This window comes from Zootoca vivipara, chromosome 4 (assembly GCF_963506605.1).
Source record: "Zootoca vivipara chromosome 4, rZooViv1.1, whole genome shotgun sequence".
In the NCBI taxonomy this organism is placed as follows: domain Eukaryota; kingdom Metazoa; phylum Chordata; class Lepidosauria; order Squamata; family Lacertidae; genus Zootoca; species Zootoca vivipara.
The window spans coordinates 97931249-97956264 of record NC_083279.1 but is presented as its reverse complement, the minus strand read 5'-3'; the positions used below and the strand labels follow the sequence as shown (position 1 = coordinate 97956264).

General features: G+C 49.7%; 1 protein-coding gene across 2 annotated transcripts in view; it reads right to left on the bottom strand.

Moving 5' to 3' along the window:
• LOC118085572 (zinc finger protein 420-like) overlaps window positions 1-25016 on the bottom strand; it is a 148367-nt gene that overhangs the window by 99301 nt on the left and 24050 nt on the right. The window contains exons 1-5 of one of the 2 annotated variants that reach the window (XM_060274037.1): window positions 19122-19179; window positions 17918-18419; window positions 17638-17719; window positions 15913-15995; window positions 13987-14113 (exon numbers count right to left, since the gene is read on the bottom strand). In XM_060274037.1, the coding sequence (XP_060130020.1) occupies window positions 13987-14113; window positions 15913-15995; window positions 17638-17719; window positions 17918-18328 (703 nt within the window). In that variant the 5' untranslated portion in view covers window positions 18329-18419; window positions 19122-19179. Of the gene's footprint in view, window positions 1-13986; window positions 14114-15912; window positions 15996-17637; window positions 17720-17917; window positions 18420-19121 lie in introns of those variants that run through there. The other variant, XM_060274036.1, reaches the window with a different exon arrangement.

Below are 25016 nucleotides of genomic sequence, written 5' to 3'. Positions count from 1 at the left end.
TGGCAAGCAGCGAAGACCTGTGTGGCCAGGCAATGAGACAGAGAGACTGTCCATACATGAGAAGAAACATTGGGACAGTGTTATCTGGAACAATGAGACGCAAATGGCATGAAAAACGTGAGGAGAAGAATCAGAGAAGATTTATATCCTACTTGCATTACACCGACCGTGACACACCCAGGTAGTGTGAAGAACTGTGTTTGTATGGCAACAAAAGGTGTGGGCAGAATTTGTATCATTCATGGGAATGTAAATGCCCCAAAATGCATAAATGAAGTACTTGAGCCCAAACTGAAGCATTCTGCAGGTGATCTTTTCCCAGACATTGAAGCATTTAAATGTGTGTGTGTGTGTGTACACACATATTTATTTACTATTTCAACAGGATTCAGCTCCATGTCATATTGCTGTGTGCAAAAGGTGCTTCCAAGATAATTCTATTCCACTGCTGGAATGGACTGGGAATAGCCCAAATTTTAACCCAATCAGAAATCTATGGAGCAGACTAAAGAAACTTGTTAGTCAGAAGCAACCCAGGCAATAATTCAGTCTTGGTTTCACATTATTACAGCTGCAGATGTAAAAACTTGGTTCACTTCATGGGAAGGCGTTGTAAGGCCATATTTAAAGCTAAAGGTTACCAAAGGTTTCAATTTTTTTCTTTATGCCTGCTGTTCTAATAAATACGCCTTCATAAAAGTTCCTGCATTACATTCTTCATTAAATCATATTTCCATTGATATATAATTTTGTGGTAAAGCCTGTACCAAAGGTGTCGTGAACTTTGAAGACGCTCGAAAACAGGATCCAAGGGAGAAATGTACTAAGAGGAAGGCATGCTTGGCAAATCCACACCGTCGTCAACACCCACCCGGAAACCAATGTCCCCACTGTGGAAGGACGTGTGGATCCAGAATTGGCCTCCACAGTCACTTACGGAACCATTGTTAAAACCGTGTTTATGGAAGACAATCTTACTCGGATACGAGTGATCGTCAAAGAAGAAAAAGAAAAAGAATTTTATGGTATTACTCCAAACAAAAGTGGTGTTATGAGCCATCAAACCTCAGAAATACACTTTTCACACAAGGTTACCACAATTATGGCCACTAGTAAGTTGTTCATTTTAAAGTTAATGTTCTTTTCATATGGGATCAGATTATTATTATTTATGTTTCATGTTTATATGTGTGTTGGAAGCTGCGCAGAGTGGCTGGGGCAACCCAGCTAGATGGGCAGGGCATAAATAAAAATTATTATTATTACTACAGTGGTAAGGTAAAGGTAAAGGGGCCCCTGACCATCAGGTCCAGTCATGTCCGACTGGGGTTGCGGCGCTCATCTCGCTCTATAGGCAGAGGGAGCCGGCGTATGTCTGCAGACAGCTTCCGGGTACCTCGATTTAAGAACAATCCTGTTCTGGAAAATATTAAGTTTGTAAACCGAGGTACCACGGCATTACTATCATCATCATCATCATCATCATCATCATCACCATCACTGCTACTACTACCTGAGATTCAATAAGCCTGGCTCTTCTCTGGGATGAATTTTGTTTGGCCCAGTCATGACATCCCCTCCATCTCCAATGTCAGTCGTCTCTTTGGTCAACTCAAGACTGACAATAAACAAAACAAAAAACCTGAAGCTACTTATCTTTTGTAACAATTCTGAAGCTGACATTTGAGATAGCCTGGGCGGTTCAGAGCAGCCAATCATGATAGAAAAAGGAATAATTTGAGGAAGGTTGTTCAAAGAAAAGAACTGTAATTTACTGTTTACTGTGGGGGTGTTAGGTTCCCAGGTGTTATAGGGGCCACTGTTGAGCTCTGTGAAAATATAGGAGGTTGGTCGCATAGATATATTTCTTGAATTTCCAGGCAGATAGGACGATCCCACAGGGAGCCTTACCAAGAGAGGCCACGATCCCACGATTCTCCTCCATGACGTCCTTATGCAGACCTCTCTGGTCAGGATCCAGCAACAGCCACTCCTCGTCCGTGAAATGAACAGTGACATCTTCAAAGCACACTGGACCCTAAAAGAAAAAGGGAAATATCCTACTCTGAGACAGCATCAATATGATCTGTAACACAATGCTCTGTTGTTTCCTTCGTGTTAATTGCAGTGTTGTTTCAATAGGATTGCTTTGCTGCACATTTTATTTATGGATGCTTATTTTATTCTGTGTTTTAATTATGGGTGTTCATTATGGGGTTGGTTAGGTGAATCCTGGTAGCTATTTGTTCTCATGTGTCCACTACTTAGAAACCAGTTTTAGCATTCACTGATCAATCATAAAATCAGCCTATTTTGGCTGGCCATCTGTCTTGGATCTAGCAGAGATTCCTGCAATGCAGGGGGTCTCCTGGCTCTGAGAGACAAGCAGGGAGGGTGGCTTCTGAAAAAAGGAGAGGGAGCCACCGGTGGCTCCTTCTTCTCTTGACTCAACTCAGACTATCAACCTCCCTCCTCCCACTCACCTCCCTCCTCTTCTGCCTCTGAATCTGGACTGCATTCGGCCACAGTCTCCCAGCTCATTACGCCCTGTTACACCTTCAGCTTCTGACACCTCCTCTTCCCAGGCTTCTCCCTCTTCTCCCTCTGACCGCCCATCCTTCTTCCACCTCCACGTCCTGGGCTCTCAACCATCTTCCCTTATTGGTTCCCCAGCTGCATCCTCCCACCATTCCTCTGTGCCCAACCAGTCCATGACATTGCTCCATCCCTCGGCCTCTGTCCCCACAAGGCAGCTTCCCTTGACCTGATCTGGTTCCACAGCCGCTGCTTCCCTTCTGCCCCCATGAAAAGACGGATCAGGAGGTCTTGCCGGCATCATTCTGTCACCTGCAAGAGAAAAAAGGTAAACAGGACACCAGGAGTGCCTGCTTCTCTCACAGGTGAAACAGGGCATCTCTAACTACAGATGGGCCTTTGAGAAAGCCTTACCTGCTAAGAGCCTTTGGACGTTTGTGCCCATTTCATATGTTTGCTGTGCAGAAATACATCTCCCCTTCTCTGGACCCTTGTTCCCAACTGTCTCCCCCCAAAACAAGATGAAAAGAACTTTCAGATGAGTTGGAAAACCAACAGAATGGGACCAAACGGAGAAAAACCACCTTCCTCCTTACCCAGTGGCCTCTCTCTGGTGTCCAACGGAGGCCTCTCTGCCTCACAGGATTCCAGGTCCATTTCTGCAAAATGATCCTTTCCCTGAAAAAGAAACAAGGATTCAAAACAGGGAATGGGGATGAATATTAGAAAGAGAATGACAAAGACTTGAAGGGTGTGAGATCTCAATCCATGGGTGCATTCCCAATAAAAGGCTGGGCCATCAGTAGACCATTATGGGATGTTCCCTGTCCTGTTTGGAGCCCCTTGGGAGTATCCAGAGGAAAGTCTCTCTCACCTGCTTTCTCTCCTCTGCCTGACTCAGGAGGAAACCTTCGGCCAGGGCCACCGCCTGGGAACTGGTCTCCGCTCCGCATTCCCTCACCCAGCTCTCCATCTCCGGGGGAAGGACAGCCAGGAACTGCTCCAAGATCACCAGGTCCAGCATCTCAGCTTTCGTGTGCCTTTCTGGCTTCAGCCACTGGTGGCAAAAGTGGTAGAGTCGGCTGCAAACCTCTCGGGGTCCTTTGGCCTCCTGGCAGCAGAACTGCCTCAACTGCTGGCTCTGCACCTCTGAGCGGAGGGTGTCCTCCTCACCCAGGAACTTCTGCACTGGGTTTCCCCAGAATCTCCCACTGCTCCCAGATTGGATGGCATGGCGTCTTCCTGTTCCAGGGCCAGCTGAGTCATCCATCTGTGCTCTCAGGAAGCCTCTGAGAGATTGGAAGGAACCCTTTGGTCTTCTGCCGAGTTCTGTCCGTTTTAATGAGAAGCTCTAGCAAATCCTACAAAGCAAATACATTGTTCCGTTACAGAATTTGTAGGACGGATGGGGGGGGGGTGTTCATTGAGCAAGCATGGATGAGTCTTGCTTTGAACCTGGGCTGGACTGCACCAGATCCCAGACCATGACCTATCTTTTTGAAAAGGAAGAGGAGGAGGAAGAGGAAAAGAAATAAGTCCCTAGCCTTGTAGCAAGGCAAAATGTGGAGGAAACTGAAGGGATTTCTGTGAGATGAATCCACCTGGTTTCTCCTGCCTTCCAGTCAGTGCATGAAGTCAGAACCAACTGACAAGGGAATCATTTGTATCTTGTAAAAAATGGATGCTTGGCTCTGGTGGGGGTCCTCACCCGCGGGTCCTCAGGAGTTGCTCCCCACCCCCACCCTCTTGCTTCTGTCTCCTTTTCTTGCACTTGAACTCTCTGCTGCTCTCAAGACAGACTCCTGGAGTGGGGTCCCTTTTTCTTTGCTCCGAGGGCCAGGTATGTATCTGGCCAATCCCCTGAGGGTGAAGTGGGCGGGGCCAAAGACATCTCCCTTGAAGTTTAGGTGAGGAATTTATAATTGTTATTACTGTATTATTATTATTATTCAATAGCTTAACACACACACAGCCATTGATGCCAAGGTCCCTGGAGGCTCGGTGAGTAGCAGCACCCATTTCTGGCCAGTTTTCCAGCAACAATCCCTTTGGGACAAAGAGGATGTGGTCCTGGGATGCCATGCTCTGGATGCGAGGGGATTGCTGCAGTGGCCTCCGTGTGGAGCTGCCCTTGGAGACGACTGGGAAACTGGTCCACAATGCAGCAGCCAGACTATGGGCTGGGATCCCTCTCTTTATTCCTGGCCTTTCTCTCCCACCTTTCCTCCCTCCCTCCCCATGGGCTTTTTTTTTTTTTGGAGGGGGGGGGGCTAGTCCACCTCCTCGTCCAGCTTTGGAAAACCATTTGCGCATGTTTCCTCTGTTGTGCAATGACGCCGAGCGAAGTCACACAGTGTTAAAAGTCCTAGGGACTCCTTTGTTTGAAGAAGGGAGATTTCAGGGGAGTCAGTTTGGGCTCCTCTCATCTCCAGGAAGGAGAGCCTTGCAGACCTCGCCCCTCCCTGGCAGGACCCTCTCCTCCCTGACTTGGGGTTGTCCCCCCCCCCGCATGAGCAAATCAGCCCCCCCCGGCACCCTCCTCAGCTGCAGCCCTGGGACCCCCACCGTCTCCCCACTGCACCCTGGGGGGGGAGAGAGAGGGAGGGAGGGAGGGAGGGAGGGAGGGAGAGAGAGAGACTCACCAGATCCCAGGAGGGGACAGCGATGCAGCCCTTGCAGGAGAGACACCAAAGCAGGCAAGGACTGGGGAGGGAGGGGCCTTGGCTCTGGAGGTCCTGATTGCTTCCTGTCCTCTCTAGGAAGGCAGCTCGGTTCCCTTTAACCCTTGCAAAGCCGAATCCATCCAGCTCTGCCTTCCACGTTTACTTGCTTAAGTCGGGGTTGTTGTTGTTTTCCATTTCTTGCATTTATCTAGTGTCCGAATGTTCCTGTCTGGTTGCAGCCTATGCTAATAGACGCGGTTGATTCCTAAATCTGAAGGGGGTTTATCTGTGTGCCCCTTTCCCCCTGACCCACAGACACCTCCCCAAAGGAGCAAGCAGCACATTTATACAAATGCAGAATAAACAGCACTGTAGTTGCAAACCTCAGCAACCTCGCCTCTCCCTGGCAGGACCCCCTGAACCCAGGGGGATCTCACCTCCCCGCATGAGCCACCCTCCTCTGCAGCCCTGGGATCCCCCACCTTTTCCCCACTGCAATGCAGCTTTTGCAGGAGAGGAAAGCAACCCCGACCCCCCCCCCCTTGCAGGAAGGGGGGAGGGTTTTTTCTCAGGAGGCCTTAGCCCCTCCCTGGCAGGACCCTCTCCTGACTTGGAGTCTCCCCCCCCCCGCATGAGCTAAAGCATCCATGGCAGGCGGCCGTCCGATCTCTGCTTAGAAACCTCCAAGGAAGGAGAGCCCACCCCCTCCCAAGGGAGACCTTTCCCCTGCCAAACTGCTCTTAGATGTCCCTCAAGGCAGCGGGTCCTGAGTTCTAGTCCTGATGAAACCATTGCACTGGCTACCAAGGAGGAACCAAGTGAAGTTTGAAATAAATAAATCCTATTCTCATCATAAATGAGTAATGCTTGCTTATGTCTGCCAGATGGCGCTGTGGTTAAACCACTGAGCCTAGGGCTTGCTGATCAGAAGGTCGTCGGTTCGAATCCCTGTGATGGGATTGCTTGGTCCCAGCTCCTGCCAACCTAGCAGTTAGAAAGCACGTCAAAATGCAAGTAGATAAATAGGAACTGTTGTGTCGTGGCTTAAGAAGTCCAGATACGCATCTTCAATAGAACAGTTCTTTATTCAGGGCAAAACAGGACTGACTCTGAGGGCAGGAAGGCTACATTTATAGGGACAGGGAACTAGCTAGAAAGGGATACATTTTGGAGGGAACAATATCAGGCAATCACAGTGCTGCCTTTTGGAGGGAACCAATAAGACAGAGGATCCAAATACAGCAGCTTAAATGAACCAATAGTAGCTGAACCAAAAGGCAGTTACTTTACCCTAAAGCACATACAGACAATAGTAATGCAGATATAAAATCCTTTGACTCAATACACAACACCCCCCCCCCCCACAACATGTTGACACTATGTACAAAATCGTTCAAGTGTTGCGGTGGTCTCCGAATCCTGCTGGATCGCCTGACCACCGGTGTAGCATCCCTAGGCCTATCCGTGGTCAGGCTTCCCTCGCCAGCAACTTCCGGTACTTCAGCGGGTACGGTTTCACTAGTCAATTCCCTAGACTCACTAGTTATCACCGGGTCCGGTCCACCTGTGGTGGTCTCAGCTTCCTGACTCTCTGAGTCCTCCACCTCCTGTAGCCCTGGGCCTACCTGGCTTGGCGGCGGTGACTCACTGATCGCAGGCAGAGTTGTTTGTGACTCCTCCCCACCAGCATAGGAGCCCGGCGCCTCAGCTGGTCAATGTGGCGGCGCATAACCCTGCCATCCTCCAAGGTTACGAAATATGACACTGGCCCGCTGGGCCGCGTAACCACACCTGGTACCCATGTTGGCCCCCTGGCATAGTTCCGGACCCAAACCAACTCCTCCGATGTCAGGTATCGTGTTTTGTCGGCCTCAGTGGCAGGTGGCTCTCGTGCAGAGCAGGCGGGCACCTTGTTGGGGTGAACGAAGTCCAGAATTGTGGCTAGCCTTCTTCCCATTAATAGTTCTGCCGGTGACTTGCCCGTGGATACACACGGTGTTGTGTGCTGCAGGAACAGCATCCTTGCAATGCGGGCAGACCAATCCCCTTCCAGAAGACGTGCTACCGATTCCTTGGCTGTGCGCACCATCCGTTCGGCTTGTCCATTCGAGGACGGGTGGAAAGGCGCAGAAGTGACCCCACTAATGAAATTATCAGCCAAAAACGCCCTGAACTCGTGGGACACAAATGCTGCCCCGTTGTCTGACACAATGGTTTCGGGTAGCCCGTGGGTCGCGAACAATTTGCGGAGGACCTTGACCACGGCGGCTGACGTCATGTTTGGCACAAGTGAGACCTCTAGCCATTTTGAATAGGCGTCCACTACGATCAAGAACACCTTCCCCTGAAATGGCCCCGCAAAGTCTCTATGAAGCCGACTCCACGGATTCCGGGCCCGCTCCCACCAATGCACAGGTGCCCTGGGCATTTCTGGGCGCACCTCCTGGCATGCCTGGCAGGTGCGCACCCATTGTTCAATGTCCTTATCCATGCCTGGCCACCACACATAGCACCTGGCTAATGATTTCATCCGCACCATGCCCGGATGTCCCATGTGTAGAGTGTCCAGTATCTTGTTACGTAAGAGCCCTGGAATAACCACCCTGTCGCCCCACAAAATGCAGCCCTTGTGGAGTGACAGTTTGTGTTGTCTTGCCGTGAAGGGTCTGAATTTCTCTTCCTGTGGCCCCCTGGGCCATCCCCTCCCCACCCAAGCAAGAACACGGGCGAGGACAGGGTCCTTTCTCGTTCTTTCAGCAATTTCAGTAGCTGTCACGGGTGGTCCGGGAAGTGCCTCCATCATCATCACATGCTCGGCCGGGGCTGGGTCGTCATCAACCGTTCCAGGCAGAGGCAGACGGCTAAGCGCATCCGCATGGCACAACAGTTTACCCTTCACATGACACAGTTCGTATTGGAAGCCATTCAAAAAAATGGACCATCGGAGCATGCGTGGGGACAAAATTTGAGGCGTTTGTTTATGCGGGCTAAATATACCCAATAGGGGTTTGTGGTCTGTTTGAATCGAGAAGAATCGGCCGTAAACATAGTCATGGAACCTTTTAATTCCCGTGACTATAGCCAGCGCCTCCTTATCAATCTGAGCGTAGTTGCATTGAGTGGGGCTCAATGTTCTGGAATAGAAGGAGATTGGTCGTTCCGAGCCGTCCGCCTCCCTGTGACTCAGGACAGCCCCCAACCCATATTGAGATGCATCGCACGCCAGCACCAGCGGTTTAGCCATGTTGTAGTGGGCGAGTGTGCTTCTCTTTGACAGCATTCCCCGCAGAGCATCAAAAGCTCCCTGTTGAAGTTGTCCCCAGCGCCACACACTGTTTTTTTGTAGCAATCTATGCAACGGTTCGGCTATTGAAATTCCCAAGGGCGTAAAACCTGTTCAGTCAGTTTAAAATCCACTTTCCCAATTTGATGTCCTAAGACATTTATGATACAGGTACATAGGCTTTCTTCTTTCTTGCTGCTTAGGAAGCAGGCTTATAAACCTTAAACTTTAAATAGATCAGAACTTCAACATTCAGACAACCCAACAACTCAACTTCCCCACCAAAAGCCAGTAATAAAAGTTGGATCAAATTAAATTCTTAATAAAGTCTCAGCACTAATGGATCATGCTTCCTGCATTAAACAGAAATATCTACACCCCGGGAAAAGACAATTGGGAGCTACATGCCTCCTTTAACTACAGGAAATCGGGGTACAGATCTCTATTCAAAAATGTTTCACAAATGTGGGGGTTTTTTATGTTGTGTGCCCCCCTCTGGTCATTAGCGGAACAATCAACCGTCCTCCTATGTATGAATGAAAATGGCCAGACAGTTACGGTTCATAAGATTTTTAATATTCTCAGTCATTTCAGCCTTACTATTAACGGACCAGATTTTCTACCCTTTATTTATCCACGCTGTGTATATAGCCTATCTTGATTTCAGCAAGGCCTTTGACAAGGTGCCCCATTATATTCTTGTAAAGAAGCTGGTAAAATGCGGGCTAGGCAATGCTACCATTCAGTGGATTTGTAACTGGCTGACTGACCGAACCCAAAGGGTGCTCATCAATGGCTCCTCTTCATCCTGGAGAGAAGTGCCACAGGGTTCTGTTTTGGGCCCAGTCTTATTCAACATATTTATCAATGACTTGGATGATGGGCTTGAGGGCATCCAGAGCAAGTTTGCAGATGACACCAAATTGGGAGGGGTGACTAATACCCCAGAGGACAGGATCACATTTCAAAATGACCTTAACAGATTAGACTGAATTTCAGCCCATCACCCCACCCCACCATAACTTAAAATTCACTCTCCAATGCTTGCAGACACATTCATTATCCTTTTGTGGTGCCCAGAATTGAACACATTGTTACAACTTTAAAGATGTGCCCCCCATGTCACTTCCATAACACCTGCAATCATGTGCGCTGTGTTAGAAATTCACTCCTCCTGTTGCTGGATATGTGGCTAGTATGTCACATGTCCCTTTTTCCTTTCCTTTTTAAAATAAATATTTATTGAATTATATATATATATATATATATATATATATATATATATATATATATATGTAAAAATCTTGAAAGTGTCGGCCACACTTTTCTCTATAACCGCTTGACCGACCGTCCTGAAATTTTGACACATCCATCTAGGCCACTTCCCGAGGGTTGTTAGGGACAAAAAACCCTCAAATGTCGCATCTGGGCAGGTAGAAACCTGGTTTTCCACCAAGTCAAAATGGTGTTATACCCTCCTCCACCCCCTCCCTTCCTGTGAAATCTAAGCCACACCCACAAACCAAATGACATCATCAACCAAGCAACTGAAACCACCAAGGCAGCCATTATCAGACCCCTAGGCCTTTGTTTTATGTAGGCCCCTGCCAGGCCCCCACTAGGCCCGAGTGGGGGGGAGATAACCCACAGCAACGCACTTTGGGGCACTTGGTTTGGTCCATGGGGTCACGAAGAGTCAGACATGACTAAACAACAACAAGCAGTCTTGACAGGCATATGTCAATAATGCTTTGATGGTGTTTCCTGCACAGCAGGGGGTTGGACTGGATGGCCCTTGTGGTCTCTTCGAACTCTATGATTCTATGATTTTATGATTCTACTATTTTGAGCCCGTAGTTCAATTTCCCAGCAGCTCCCCTTGCCCTTGAGAACACTTCTAGCATTTCATCTCCTCTACCTGTGGCAATGTTCAACAGGGGGAAAAGTTACCGTATATGCCGGCGAGCGGCTGGGGACTCAAATTTGGGAAACCCTGCTTTAAAGGAAATTTAGTGCTTGGCCCGAAAAGATGGGACCTGTCCACGTTTGTATTTTCTTGTATTTTGTTTTCTTCATGACTTTTGTTTGATTAGTTTTTTTAGGGGGCAAATTAAAAGAGAAATTGTATGGAAAGTTGTGGAGGAATAAAAAGTTGCATTTAAAAAAACACACACACACAAAATGGGGTGGCCTCAAATATTTTATTGGGGGCAAAGACCCATAGGCCTTTAAGAGTTGGCACATATTTCCCTACACCTACAAGGTTCAGGATGGTTACAACATAAAAATGCAGCATAAAAACAAAAAACCACCACATTTTAAAAGGGCATTAGATGTCAATCAGCCAAACGCCTGGTTAATAAGGCGTTGATTTGCCTGGCTCCCAAAGGTGTATAATGGTTTTTCTGACCTTTGAATGGATTCTTTTATGGGAAGTGAGAGAGCAGCTCTGACTGAAGCTCTTTCCACATTCCACACACTGATAGGGTTTCTCCCCTGTATGAATTCTTTGGTGGGACGTGAGATGGGTTCTCTGACTGAAGCTCTTTCCACATTCCACACATTGATAGGGTTTCTCGCCTGTATGAATTCTTTGATGGGAGGTGAGTTGGCAGCTCTTCCTGAAGCTCTTTCCACATTCCACACACAGATAGGGTTTCTCCCCTGTATGAATTCTTTGATGGGATGTGAGTTTGGACCTCTCAGTGAAGCTCATTCCACATTCCACACACAGATAGGGTTTCACCCCTGTATGAATTCTTTGATGGGAAGTGAGATGGGCTCTCTGACTGAAGCTCTTTCCACATTCCACACATTGATAGGGTTTCTCCCCTGTATGAATTCTTTGATGGGAAGTGAGAGAGAAGCTGTGACTGAAGCTCTTTCCACATTCCACACACTGATAGGGTTTCTCCCCTGTATGAATTCTTTGATGGGAAGTGAGAGAGAAGCTGTGACTGAAGCTCTTTCCACATTCCACACACTGATAGGGTTTCTCCCCTGTATGAATTCTTTGATGGGAAGTGAGTTTGGACTTCTCAGTGAAGCTCTTTTCACATTCCACACATTGATAGGGTTCCTCCCCTGTATGAATTCTTTGATGGGAAGTGAGTTTGGACCTCTCAGTGAAGCTCTTTCCACATTCCACACACTGATAGAATTTATTTTCAATGAGATTTTGCTGATGGGAAGTGGAATGGGAGCTCTGACCGCAGCTTTCTCCACACTCCAAATTTTTACGTGGCTTCTCCTCTCTGGGGATTTTGTTGTGGTCACCTTTGTTCTTGATTTTCGATTCATCACAATCTGTAATGGAAAGAAAAATGGATTAGGGCCTCAGAAACTCATCGAGAAGGACTGAAGGGAGTTGGGTGTGTGTTCATTACTTGTGTTGTTGGTCATTAACGAACATATTTATTATTAGATTCTGATGAGTTGTTGAATGTTGCTTTGTTTAATATACAGTAGTGGTCAAAATTGTGGTAGACGTTTGGGGGAAAAAGGCTCATTACACCACTTCTTTTGCAGTAATATAACAAAATTATATATCAATGGAAAGATAATTTAATCAAAAATGCAATCCAATAAAGTTTGTTTAGTTACCCATATTCTATCAAATGTTATAACCAAATAACCAGAAAAAGGAAGCACAACTTGCTTAGATTGACTTTTGTCAGTGTGTTATGAGATTGATATAAAGTTGGTTGGTTTTTTTGTGTTCTTTTATTTAGTGAGGTTGTGAAACATAATAAAATTATAGAAATGGCACAAAGAGTTGACTGGTTACCCAGAAAGCAATGTAAAATTGTACTATTAAGTGAGCAAGGATACAGTTATGAAGAAATTAGAAGAAAGATTGGGGGAAACTTAACCAAAGCTGGCCTTTCTATATTTTAGAAGAGGTATAAGGAGACTTAGTCACTACAAAATCAGATTGGGAAAGGCAGGAAAAGGTGCACTATGGCAAGCAGCGAAGACCTGTCTGGCCAGGCAATGAGACAGAGAGACTGTCCATACATGAGAAGAAACAATGGGACAGTGTTATCTGGAACAATGAGACGCAAATGGCATGAAAAACGTGAGGAGAAGAATCAGAGAAGATTTACATCCTACTTGCATTACACCGACCGTGACACACCCAGGTAGTGTGAAGAACTGTGTTTGTATGGCAACAAAAGGTGTGGGCAGAATTTGTATCATTCATGGGAATGTAAATGCCCCAAAATGCATAAATGAAGTACTTGAGCCCAAACTGAAGCGTTCCGCAGGTGATCTTCTCCCAGATACTGAAGCATTTAAGTGTGAGTGTGAGTGTGTGTGTGTGTGTGTGTGTACACACATATTTATTTACTATTTCAACAGGATTCCGCTCCATGTCATGTTGCTGTGTGCAAAAGGTGCTTCCAGGATAATTCTATTCCACTGCTGGAATGGCCTGGGAATAGCCCAAACTTTAACCCAATCAGAAATATATGGAGCCGACTAAATAAACTTGTTAGTCAGAAGCAACCCAGCAATAAATCCCAATTAACAGAGGCAATAATTCAGTCTTGGTTTCACATTATTACAGCTGCAGAAGTAAAAACTTGATTCACTTCATGGGAAGGCGTTGTAAGACCGTAATTAAACCTAAAGGTTACCAATGGTTACCAAAGGTTTCACGTTTTTTGCTTTATGGCTGCTGTTCTTATAAATACTCCTTCATAAAATTTATTGCATTACTTTCTTCATTAAATTATCTTTCCATTGATACATAATCTTATGGTATTACTCCACACAAAAGTGGTGTTATGAACCATCAAACCTCAGAAATACTTTTCACAAAAGGTTTCCCCAATTTTGGCCACTAGGATAAGTTGTTCATGTTCTTTTTATATGGGATCAGATTATTATTATTTATGTTTCATGTTGATATATGTTTTGGGAGCCGCCCAGAGTGGCTGGGGCAACCCAGCCAGACCGGGAGGGTATGAATAAAAACTATTATTATGACTACAGTGGTACCTTGATTTAAGAACAGCCCTGTTCTGGAAAAGATCAAGTTGGTAAACCGAGGTCCCACTGTATTATTATTATTATTATTATTATTATTATTATTATTATTATTATCATCATCATCATCATCATCGCTACTACTACCTGAGGTTTGGCCCAGTCATGGCATCCCCTCCATCTCCAATGTCAGTCGTCTCTTTGGTCAAGCCAAGACTGACAGGAGCAAAAACAAAAGAGAAAACCTGAACCTATTTATCTTCCCTAACAATTCTCAGGCTTACATTTAAGATGGCCTTTGCAGTTCAGACCAGCTCATTCGTGATAGAAAAAGGAATAATTTGAGGAAAATTGTTCAAAGAAGAAACTGTAATTTGCTGCTTATTGTGGGGTGTTAGGTTCCGGGGTGTTATGGGGGCCACTGTTGAGCTCTGTGAAAATATAGGAGGTTGGTCCCAAAGAGGTATTTTTTAAATTTCCAAGCAGATATGACGATCCCACAGGGAGCCTTACCAAGAGAGGCCACGACCCCACAATTCTCCTCCATGACCTCCTTATGCAGAGCTCTCTGGTCAGGATCCAGCAACACCCACTCCTCGTCCGTGAAACGAACAGCGACATCTTCAAAGCACACCAGACCCTAAAAGAAAAAGTGAAATGTCCTCCTCTGAGACAGCATCAATATGATCTGTAACACAATGCTCTGTTGTTTCCTTCCTCTTAATTGCGGTGTTGTTTCAATAGGATTGCTTTGCTGCACATTTTATTTATGGATGCTTATTTTATTCTGCATTTTAATTATGGCATTCCTCTGTGCAAATAGGTTGTACTCCACCTTCTGTTTTTGCAAGTCATTCTGCCTATGCAAGCATTCCACTTTGCCTGATGGAAGGATCCACTTTCTCCTCTCCTCGTGAGCTGTTTTGTGGAGTTCAATCCCAATGCCCTAGAGTCAAATTCAAGGGGTTCATGGGGGTATGGAGAGAGGGAGGAATGGGGGGCAGGCCCCATTTTGCAGCGGATGAGTCTGCTTACGTGAATCCAGACCATGATTTGTTCTCATTTGTCCACTGCTTAGAAACCAATTTTAGCTTTCACTGATCAGGTTGAGGTTGAATCCTGACAAGAAAGAAGTACTGTTTGTGGGGGACAGGAGGCGGGCAGGTGTGGAGGACTCCCTGGTCCTGAATGGGGTAACTGTGCCCCTGAAGGACCAGGTGCGCAGCCTGGGAGTCATTTTGGACTCACAGCTGTCCATGGAAGCACAGGTTAATTCTGTATCTAGGGCAGCTGTTTATCAGCTCCATCTGGTACGCAGGCTTAGACCCTACCTGCCCGCAGACTGTCTCGTCAGAGTGATGCATGCTCTAATTATCTCCCGCTTGGACTACTGCAATGCACTCTATGTGCGGCTACCTTTGAAGATGACTCGGAAACTACAATTAATCCAGAATGCAGCAGCTAGACTGGTGACTGGAAGCAACCACCGAAACCACATAACACCAGTCTTGAAAGACCTACATTGGCTCCCAGTACGTTTCTGAGCACAATTCAAAGTGTTGGTGCTGACCTTTAAAGCCCTAAACGGCCTCAGTCCAGTATTCCTGAAGGAGCGTCTCCACCTCCATTGTTCTGCCCGGACACTGAGGTCCAGTGCCGAGGGCCTTCTGGTGGTTCCCTCACTGCAAGAAGTCAAGTTACAGGGAACCAGGCAGAGAGCCTTCTTGGTAGTGGCACCCGCCCTGTGGAACGCCCTCCCACCAGATGTCAAAGAGAAAAACAACTACCAGACTTTTAGAGGACATCTGAAGGCAGCCCTGTTTAAGGAAGCTTTTAGTGTTTAATAGATAATTGTATTTTGATGTTTCTGTTGGAAGCCGCCCAGAGTGGCTGGGGAAACCCAGCCAGATGGGCGGGGTATAAATAATAAATTATTATTGTTATTATTATTACTGATCAATCTAGAAATAAAACCAGCCTATTTTGGATGGCCATCTGTCTTGGATGATCTAGCAGAAATTCCTGCAATGCAGGGGGTATCCTGGCTCTGAGAGACAAGCAGGGAGGGTGGCTTCTGGCAAAAGGAGAGGGAGCCATGGGTGGCTCCGCCTTATCCTGACTTAACTCAGCCTATCGACCTCCCTCCTCCCACTCCCCTCCTTCCTCTTTTGCCTCTGAATCTGGGCTGCATTCTGCCACAGAGTCTCCCACCTCACTAAGCCCTGTTAGCCCTTCAGCTTCTGACACCTCCTCTTCCCAGGCTTCTCCCTCTTCTCTCTCTGACTGCCTATCCTTCTTCTACCTCCACTTCTTGAGCTCTCAGCCATCTTCCCTTCTTGGTTCCCCAGCTGCATCCTCCCACCATTCCTCTGTGCCCAACCAGTCCATGACATTGCTCCAGCCCTCGGCCTCTGTCCCCACAAGGCAGCTTCCCCTGACCTGATCTGGTTCCACAGCCGCTGCTTCCCTTCTGCCCCCATGAAAAGACGGATCAGGAGGTCTTGCTGGCATCATTCTGTCACCTGATAAAAAAGAGAAAAAACGGTAATCAGGACGCCAGGAGTGCCTGTTTCTCTCACAGGTGAAACAGGGCATTTCTCTCTTTTTTGGATAATATTAATATTGTTGTTGTTGTTGTTGTTTAGTCGTTTAGTCGTGTCCGACTCTTCGTGACCCCATGGACCATAGCACGCCAGGCACTCCTGTCTTCCACTGCCTCCCGCAGTTTGGTCAAACTCATGTTCGTAGCTTCGAGAACACTGTCCAACCATCTCATCCTCTGTCGTCCCCTTCTCCTTGTGCCCTCCATCTTTCCCAACATCAGGGTCTTTTCCAGGGAGTCTTCTCTTCTCATCAGGTGGCCAAAGTATTGGAGCCTCAGCTTCAGGATCTGTCCTTCCAGTGAGCACTCAGGGCTGATTTCCTTCAGAATGGAGAGGTTTGATCTTCTTGCAGTCCATGGGACTCTCAAGAGTCTCCTCCAGCACCATAATTCAAAAGCATCAATTCTTCGGCGATCAGCCTTCTTTATGGTCCAGCTCTCACTTCCATACATCACTACTGGGAAAACCATAGCTTTAACTATACGGACCTTTGTCGGCAAGGTAATGTCTCTGCTTTTTAGGATGCTGTCTAGGTTTGTCATTGCTTTTCTCCCAAGAAGCAGGCGTCTTTTAATTCCGTGACTGCTGTCACCATCTGCAGTGATCAAGGAGCCCAAGAAAGTAAAATCACTCACTGCCTCCATTTTTCCCCTTATATTTGCCAGGAGGTGATGGGACCAGTGGCCATGATCTTGGTTTTTTTTGTGCTCTCCTCTTTCACCCTCATTAAAAGGTTCTTTAATTCCTCCTCACATTCTGCCATCAAGCTTGTGTCATCTGCATATCTGAGGTTGTTGATATTTCTTCTGGCAATCTTAATTCCGGCTTGGGATTCATCTAGTCCAGCCTTTCGCATGATGAATTCTGCATATAAGTTAAATAAGCAGGGAGACAATATACAACCTTGTCGTACTCCTTTCCCAATTTTGAACCAATCAGTTGTTCCATATCCAGTTCTAACTGTAGCTTCTTGTCCCACATAGAGATTTCTCAGGAGACAGATGAGGTGATCAGGCACTCCCATTTCTTTAAGAACTTGCCATAGTTTGCTGTGGTCGACACAGTCAAAGGCTTTTCCATAGTCAATGAAGCAGAAGTAGACTTTTTCTGGAACTCTCTAGCTTTTCTCCATAATCCAGCGCATGTTTGCTATTTGGTCTCTGGTTCCTCTGCTCCTTCGAAATCCAGCTTGCACTTCTGGAAGTTCTCGGTCCATATACCGCCTAAGCCTGCCTTGTAGAATTTTAAGCATAACCATGCTAGCGTGTGAAATGAGTGCAATTGTGTGGTAGTTGGAGCATTCTTTGGCACTGCCCTTCTTTGGGATTGGGATGTAGAATGATCTTGTCCAATCCTCTGGCCATTGCTGAGTTTTCCAAACTTGCTGGCATATTGGGTGTAGCACCTTAACAGCATCATCTTTTAAAATTTTAAATAGTTCAGCTTGTCTTATCATCACTTCCAGTGGCCTTGTTATTAGCAGTGCTTTCTAAGGCCCATTTGATACATTTTATACATTAACCCAGAGATCCACTTTGATCTGTGCCACCTTCCTCCTTACCCAGTGGCCTCTCTTTGGTGTCCAACGGAGGCCTCTCTGCCTCACAGGAATCCAGGTCCATTTCTGCAAAATGATCCTTTCCCTGAAAAAGAAACAAGGATTCAAAACAGAGAATGGGGAGAAATATTAGAAAGAGAATGACAAAGACTTGAAGGGTGTGAGATCTCATTCCATGGATGCTTTCCCAGAAAACGGATGGGCCATCAGTAGAGCATTATGGGATGTTCTCTGTCCTCTTTGGAGCCCCTTGGGAGTATCCAGAGGAAAGTCTCTCTCTCACCTGCTTTCTCTGTTCCTGCTTTCTCTCCTCTGCTTGACTCAGGAGGAAACCTTCGGCCAGGGCCACCGCCTGGGAACTGGTCTCCGCTCCGCATTCCCTCACCCAGCTCTCCATCTCCGGGGGAAGGACAGCCAGGAACTGCTCCAAGATCACCAGGTCCAGCATCTCAGCTTTCGTGTGCCTTTCTGGCTTCAGCCACTGGTGGCAAAAGTGGTAGAGTTGGCTGCAAACCTCTCGGGGTCCTTTGGCCTCCTGGCAGCAGAACTGCCTCAACTGCTGCTGGCTCTGCACCTCTGAGTGGAGGGTGTCCTCCTCACCCAGGATCTTCCTCTCCCAGAATCCCCCAGTGATCCCAGTTTGGATGGCATGGCCTCTTCCTGTTCCAGGGCGAGCTGAGTCTCGCTCACCCATCTGTGCTCTCAGGAAGCCTCTGAGAGATCGGAAGGAACCCTTTAGTCTTCTGCCAAGTTCTGTCCGTTTTAATGAGAAGCTCTAGGAAATCCTAGAAAACAAATACATTGTTCTGTTACAGAATTTGTAGGACCGGGGGGGGGGGGGGAATGGATCCTTGACTAAGCATGGACGAGTCTTGTTGGGAACCAGGCCTGGACTGCACTGGATCCCAGACCATGAGCTATCTTTTTGAAAAGAAAAGTAGTGGGGTGGGTTCCCTTTTTCTTTGCTCTAAGGGCCAGGGATGTATCTGACCAAACCCCCGAGGGCAAGTGGGTGGGGCCAAAGACATCTCTCTTGAAATTGAGGCAGGTATTATTATTATTTATTATTATTATATTAGATAGCTTAACACACACACAGCCATTGATGCCAAGGTCCCTGGAGGCTCAGTGAGTAGCTCAGTGGGTTTTTAATATTGGGGGGGGGGGCTAGCCCACCTCCTCGCCCAGCTTTGGAAAACCATTTGCACAATATTTCCTCTGTTGTGCAATGACGCTGAGCGACGTCACACAGAGTTAAAGTCCCAGGGACTCCCTTTTTTGAATAAGGGAGATTTCGTGGGAGTTTGGGATCCTCTGATCTCCAGGAAGGAGAGTGTTGCAGACCTCGCCCCCCCCCTCCATGGCAGGACCCTCTCCTCCCTGACTTGGCTTGGTCCCCCCCAGGCCCCCTCCCCTGCTGCAGCTCTGGGACCCCCCCGCGTCTCCCCACTGCACCCTCTTTTTTTGGGGGGGGAGAGGAGACTCACCAGATCCCAGGAGGGGACAGCGATGCAGCCCTTGCAGGAGAGACACCAAAGCAGGAAAGGACTGAGGAGGGAGGGGCCTTGGCTGTGGAGGACCTGGCTCCCCCTTGCCTCCTGTCCTCTCTAGGAAGGCAGCTCGGTTCCCTTTAACCCTCGCAAAGCCTAGCTCGTCCAGCTCAGCCCCCTCTTGCTTGACAGAACCTCGGCTTTTTATTATTATTTTATGGATTTAGGGGGGCTACGTCAATGCCCAGATATCCTTTTGGGGGTGAGGCTCTTGGTTGAACTCTGATCATCTCCCTCTGTTGTCTGGAAACCAGAGGAACAGCTTGCAGGGAAAAGGGCTTTGCAGGAGGCAAGAAACCTCCTCCTCGAATTCAGAAGTGGAGAGAGAGGAGGGGATCCCAGGGTCATCCAGTCCAACCCCCAGCAATGCAGGAATCTCAGCTCAAGCATCCATGGCAGATGGCCGTCCGATCTCTGCTTAGAAACCTCCAAGGAAGGAGAGTCCACCCCCTCCCAAGGGAGACCTTTCCCCTGCCAAACTGCTCTTAGATGCCCCTCAAGGCAGCGGGTCCTGAGTTCTAGCACTGATGAAACCATTGCACTGGCTACCAAGGAGGAACCAAGTGAAGTTTGAAATAAATAAATCCTATTCTCATCATAAATGAGGAATACTTTCTTACACAAAAGTATGTCATTTCCCTTTCCATAAATGCTTAATTGCTAATTCAATGACCTGAAAATGGATGGTTGTTGTTATTATGGTTAGGGAAGCTTTTAATTTTTGATGGACTATTGTATTTTAGTATTTTGTTGGAAGCCGCCCAGAGTGGCTGGGGTAACCCAGCCTGATGGATGAGGTATAAATATAGTATTATTATTATTATTATTATTATTATTATTATTAAAATTGATTAGGTGAGTGTGCTCCTTTTGAAAGAGGCAGGTGCCCTGGGGAGCCACGTTGTGATTCAGAACTGCCAGGCAGCTCAGCTCAGGGGCTCCAAACCCTGAAGTGCTCCAAGCAGGAGACGGCCAAAGCCATCCTGGTGAGTGATGGGTGGTGTGGGGGACCATAGCTGCCAAGTTTCGGATTTGAAAATAAGGGATCAGTACCCTCACCTGTCCCGGGGACAGTCTACGATTCTAAGGGACATTCCACACCGCTGGGCGCGGTAACCCCCCCAGGCTACAAATTAATTTACACCAGGCTACACACCATCATTTCCCCCCACCTTCAGAATGGACACCAGATTATTGTGGCCGGTGCAAACCTGAATGGGGTGACGAGACTCCAGTGTTTGAAGGCAGCGTGGATTGCGAGCAGCTCGCGGTCAAACACTGTGTAGTTCTGCTCTGCCTGGTTCAGCTTCCTGGAGAAGAAAGCACACGGTTTCCATTCTCTGTTGGCATCCAGCTGCAGTAACCTCCCCACCCGATCGCCTGGTCCGAAGTGTCTGTTTCCAGCCTCAAGGGGGCGTCCTGGACCATGTGAAACAGGTGCTGGTCCGATGCGAAGACTTCCTTGAGCTGTTCAAACGCTTGTTGCGCTTCTGGGGTCCACCTGAATTTCTGTTTCCCCCTTAAACAGTCCTTAATGGGTGTAGTAACCTTTGAGAAGTTATTGTTGAACTTCCGATAGAAGTTCGCAAAGCCCAAGAGGCATGGCGTACCCAGGATCAAAACTAGGGGGGGGGGCAAGGGGAGGGGCAAAGGCACGGAAGGGGAGGGACCACAAAGTGGGCGGGGAAAGTGCAGTCAGAGGCGCCGGGCTGATGGGCAGAGGCGGAGCACAGCCCGACAGAGCGCACCGTGGCGCGACCTCCCTCCAGAGATTGAGAGAGAGAAAGAGAGATCTGGAACCGCGCAGACGCCCCTCTCTCCTTGCGACCCTGTTCTCAGCAACTGCCGACCCCTGCACGGTTTTGCATGCGGGCAGATGACGGAGCCAAGCTCCTCCCGCTGCCTCACGATGGCCCAATCGAAAAGACCCTGGCCAAAGGCAGGCGCCTTTGTCACAGAGAGGAAAGCTGGGGAGGCGCCGGCAATAGTGCAGCCGCCGCTGCGCCAGCAAAGGGGGCAGCAAGGCAGGAGTTTGCCAGGGCAGGAAGGCCCCCCTGCCGCGCTCCCTGGTTCCCCGCCGTGCATGGCTTTGCCTGAGGGGGTGACAGGGAGCTGGAGGGAGAGCGCGGCGCGACGGGCGGGAACGGCGAACTCACGCTCCGCTGGGCTGTGCCCCTCCCTAGAAGCAGGGCTGGTGGGCGGAGACAGAGCCCAGCCCAGCCCAGCGGAGCGCGAGTTTGGCGTTCCCGCCCGCCGCGCCGCGCTCTCTGGTTCCCCGCCGCGCTTGGTCTTGCCTGAGGGCGCGACGGGGAGCTGGAGGGAGGGCGCAGCGCGGCGGGCGGGAATGGCGTACTCGCGCTCCGCAGGGCTGTGCCCCTCCCTAGAAGCAGGGCTGGTGGGCGGAGACAGAGCCCAGCCCAGCCCAGCGGAGCGCGAGTTCGGCGTTCCCGCCCACCGCGCCGCGCTCTCTGGTTCCCCGCTGTGCTTGGCCTTGCCTGAGGGGCGGGGTAGCTGGCTTCTAGAGTAGGGCAGCTGCCCTAACTTGCCCCGTGGTGGGTACGCCCTTGCCAAGAGGTGTTGGGCGTCCTTGCGTGTCCGAGGGCTCTGCCATTCCAGGATAGCTCTCACCTCCTCCTTGTCCATTGCCAGTCCCTTATCAGAGAGCTTGTAGCCGAGGAACTCCACTTCCTTGGTGATGTCCAATTGGGTGTCACTAGAAAACATTGTGTCCATCACATTTTAAAACAGATTAAGATCTTGGAGCGCCGGATTTTCTCCCGCGATAAGGGGGCGGACCCAATCTCTCGCTGAACCTTCAAAATGATCAATGACAAACGCCACTCTCTGCTGGTCATTGGCAAACTCCCCTTCTTGTAGTTTGAGGGCATAAGTTATCACCGTTTTAAAGCCTAGGTAGTTCTGTGGGTCTCCATTAAACTTGGTTACTAGCAATGAGACCTTCCTTCCAAACCCCCCATGAACGCCTTGCTGATCCACTAGTCTCCTCTCTTCCAACTGTGCCCTGAGCAAAGCTGCGTGGTTGACCAACTCCTGCTCCCTCTTGGCTTTGGATCTTACCTCTTCCGTACAACTGTTGTACTTCTTTCCTTACGGTCTCGTTCTCTTGCTGCGCCTCTGCTAATTCCTTCTTAGCCACTTCTACCACGTGCGCCAATTCCGCTCTGGCCGCCGGGACCTCCGCTTGGGCAGCTGCCAACGCAGCCGCGGCTTCAGCAGCGCTCATGTTGCTCCCTCCTCAGGAGTAGCCGCAAAGATTGCAGGGTTGCTGTCAGAGATGGTGGTGGCTACTCCCAAGTAAACACGCTCCACATCATCTGGACCTTACGAGTTTTATTGTGCAAGCTATTTACAGTGCAAAGATGTCCGAATTCATGACTGCCTAGTCCGAGTCAGAACCCTGCCATGGCTTTTTCCGGGTTCTAGCCCAGCATTTAAGACGGGGTATTCTGAAGCGCCTCCCCTTCGCTCTACAGGTACTGGCCCATCTCAATTCAGGTGGGGGGGGGATTGGTCGCCCCTCCCTATCCCCTCTGTGCTCCAAGGATCCCAACTCCACCTCCCCTTCCATCGGCTCAGGTTGCAATTGAGGCTCTCTGACTCTGTCGAGCCCTGACACTGCCTCACTCACTTCCTGGCTTTCACTTCCTGATCCGCTGCTACTGCTGCTACTCCCCGAAGAGATGGACGTGATGATGGGGGGCTGCTCCCTATAAGCCTTGCCCCTTACAGTCAGACTCATGTTAGTAGCTTCAAGAACCAAGGGCGTACCCACCACGGGGCAAGTTAGGGCAGCTGCCCTACTCTAGAAGCCAGCTGCCCCCCCACAAGGGCGTACCCACCGCGGGGCAAGTGGGGGCCGCAGGCTGCCCCTCCCTAGAAGCAGGGCTGGTGGGCAGAGGCGGAGCACAGCCCGGCGGACCGCAAGTTCGCCATTCCCGCTGCGACGCGCCGCACCCTCCCTCCAGCTCCCCGGCGCGCCCTCAGGCAAGGCCAAGCACAGCGGGGAACCAGGGAGCACGGCGCGGTGGGCGGGAACGCCGAACTCGCGCTCCGCTGGGCTGGGCTCCGCCTCCGCCCACCAGCCCTGCTTCGAGGGAGGGGCACAGCCCGGCGGAGCGCGAGTTCGCCGTTCCCGCCCGCCACGCTGCGCCCTCCCTCCAGCTCCCCGTCGCGCCCTCAGGCAAGGCCAAGCGCGGCGGGGAACCAGGGAGCGTGGCGCGGTGGGCGGGAACGCCGAACTCGCGCTCCGCTGGGCTGGGCTCCGCCTCCGCCCACCAGCCCTGCTTCGAGGGAGGGGCACAGCCCGGCAGAGCACGAGTTCGCCATTCCCGCCCGCCACGCTGCGCCCTCCCTCCAGCTCCCCGTCGCGCCCTCAGGCAAGGCCAAGCGCGGCGGGGAACCAGAGAGTGCGGCGCGGCGGGCGGGAACGCCAAACTCGCGCTCCGCTGGGCTGGGCTGGGCTCTGTCTCCGCCCACCAGCCCTGCTTCTAGGGAGGGGCACAGCCCAGCGGAGCACGCGTTCGCCGTTCCCGCCCGTCGCGCCGCGCTCTCCCTCCAGCTCCCCGTCATGCCCTCAGGCAAAGCCATGCACGGCGGGGAACCAGGGAGCGCGGCAGGGGGGCCTTCCTGCCCTGGCAAACTCCTGCCTTGCTGCCCCCTTTCCTGGCGCAGCGGCGGCTTTCCTCTCTGTGACAAAGGCGCCCGCCTTTGGCCAGGGTCTTTTCGATTGGGCCATCACGAGGCAGTGGGAGGAGCTTGGCTCCGTCATCTGCCCGCATGCAAAACCGTGCAGGGGTCGGCAGTTGCTGAGAACAGGGTCGCAAGGAGAGAGGGGCGTCTGCGCGGTTCCAGATCTCTCTTTCTCTCTCTCTCTCTCTCTATCTCTCTCTCAATCTCCCAGCTGGAGGGAGGTCGCGCCACGGTGTGCTCTGTCGGGCTGTGCTCCGCCTCTGCCCATCAGCCCGGCGCCTCTGACTGCACTTTCCCCACCCACTTTGTGGCCCCTCCCCTTCCGTGCCTTGGCCCCTCCCCTTGCCCCCCCCTAGTTTTGATCCTGGGTACGCCCATGTCAAGAACACTCCAACAACCATCTCATCCTCTGTCATCCCCTTCTCCTAGTGCCCTCAATCTTTCCCAACATCAGGGTCCTTTCCAGGGAGTCTTCTCTTCTCATGAGGTGGCCAAAGTATTGGAGCCTCAGCATCACGATCTGTCCTTCCAGTGAGCACTCAGGGCTGATTTCCTTCAGAATGGATCGGTTTGATCTTCTTGCAGTCCATGGGACTCTCAAGAGTCCATCCTCCCAATAGTTTTAACGCGGATGATGTGGTGTGTGTTCCTGGGTGCCAGGATGAGGCCAGGGCCTTTTCCTGTCCCCTTTCCTACTGTTGCCTTTCCACCTCTGCCCAGGAGGCTGCAGGGCTCAGGGTGGTCCTCTGGGACAAGGAATTGGGTCCAAGGTGGTAGCAGCCATCCAAGGTGGGTTTCGTAGTGTCATCTGACCCAGATTTTTCTTTCCTCTGGTCTCGCAGGCGGAGTTCAGGACACTGGTGCTGGACGACTTTTTCTTTTCTTTTCTTTAAAGTAACGTAGACTCTGTTGTACATGTATGGGGTTCCTAATTCAGCAATCTATTATACCATTTAAAGTGATGCATCTCCTGACTCAATTACCATTTGAATAAAGCCATGATTGGCTTTTCTTACCAGGGACTCAAGGAAGGCAAAGGGGTAGATTTAAGAGACCAAATTCCCAAGGGCATAAAACCTGGTCAGTCAGTTTAAAATCCACTTTCCCAGTTTGATGTCCTAA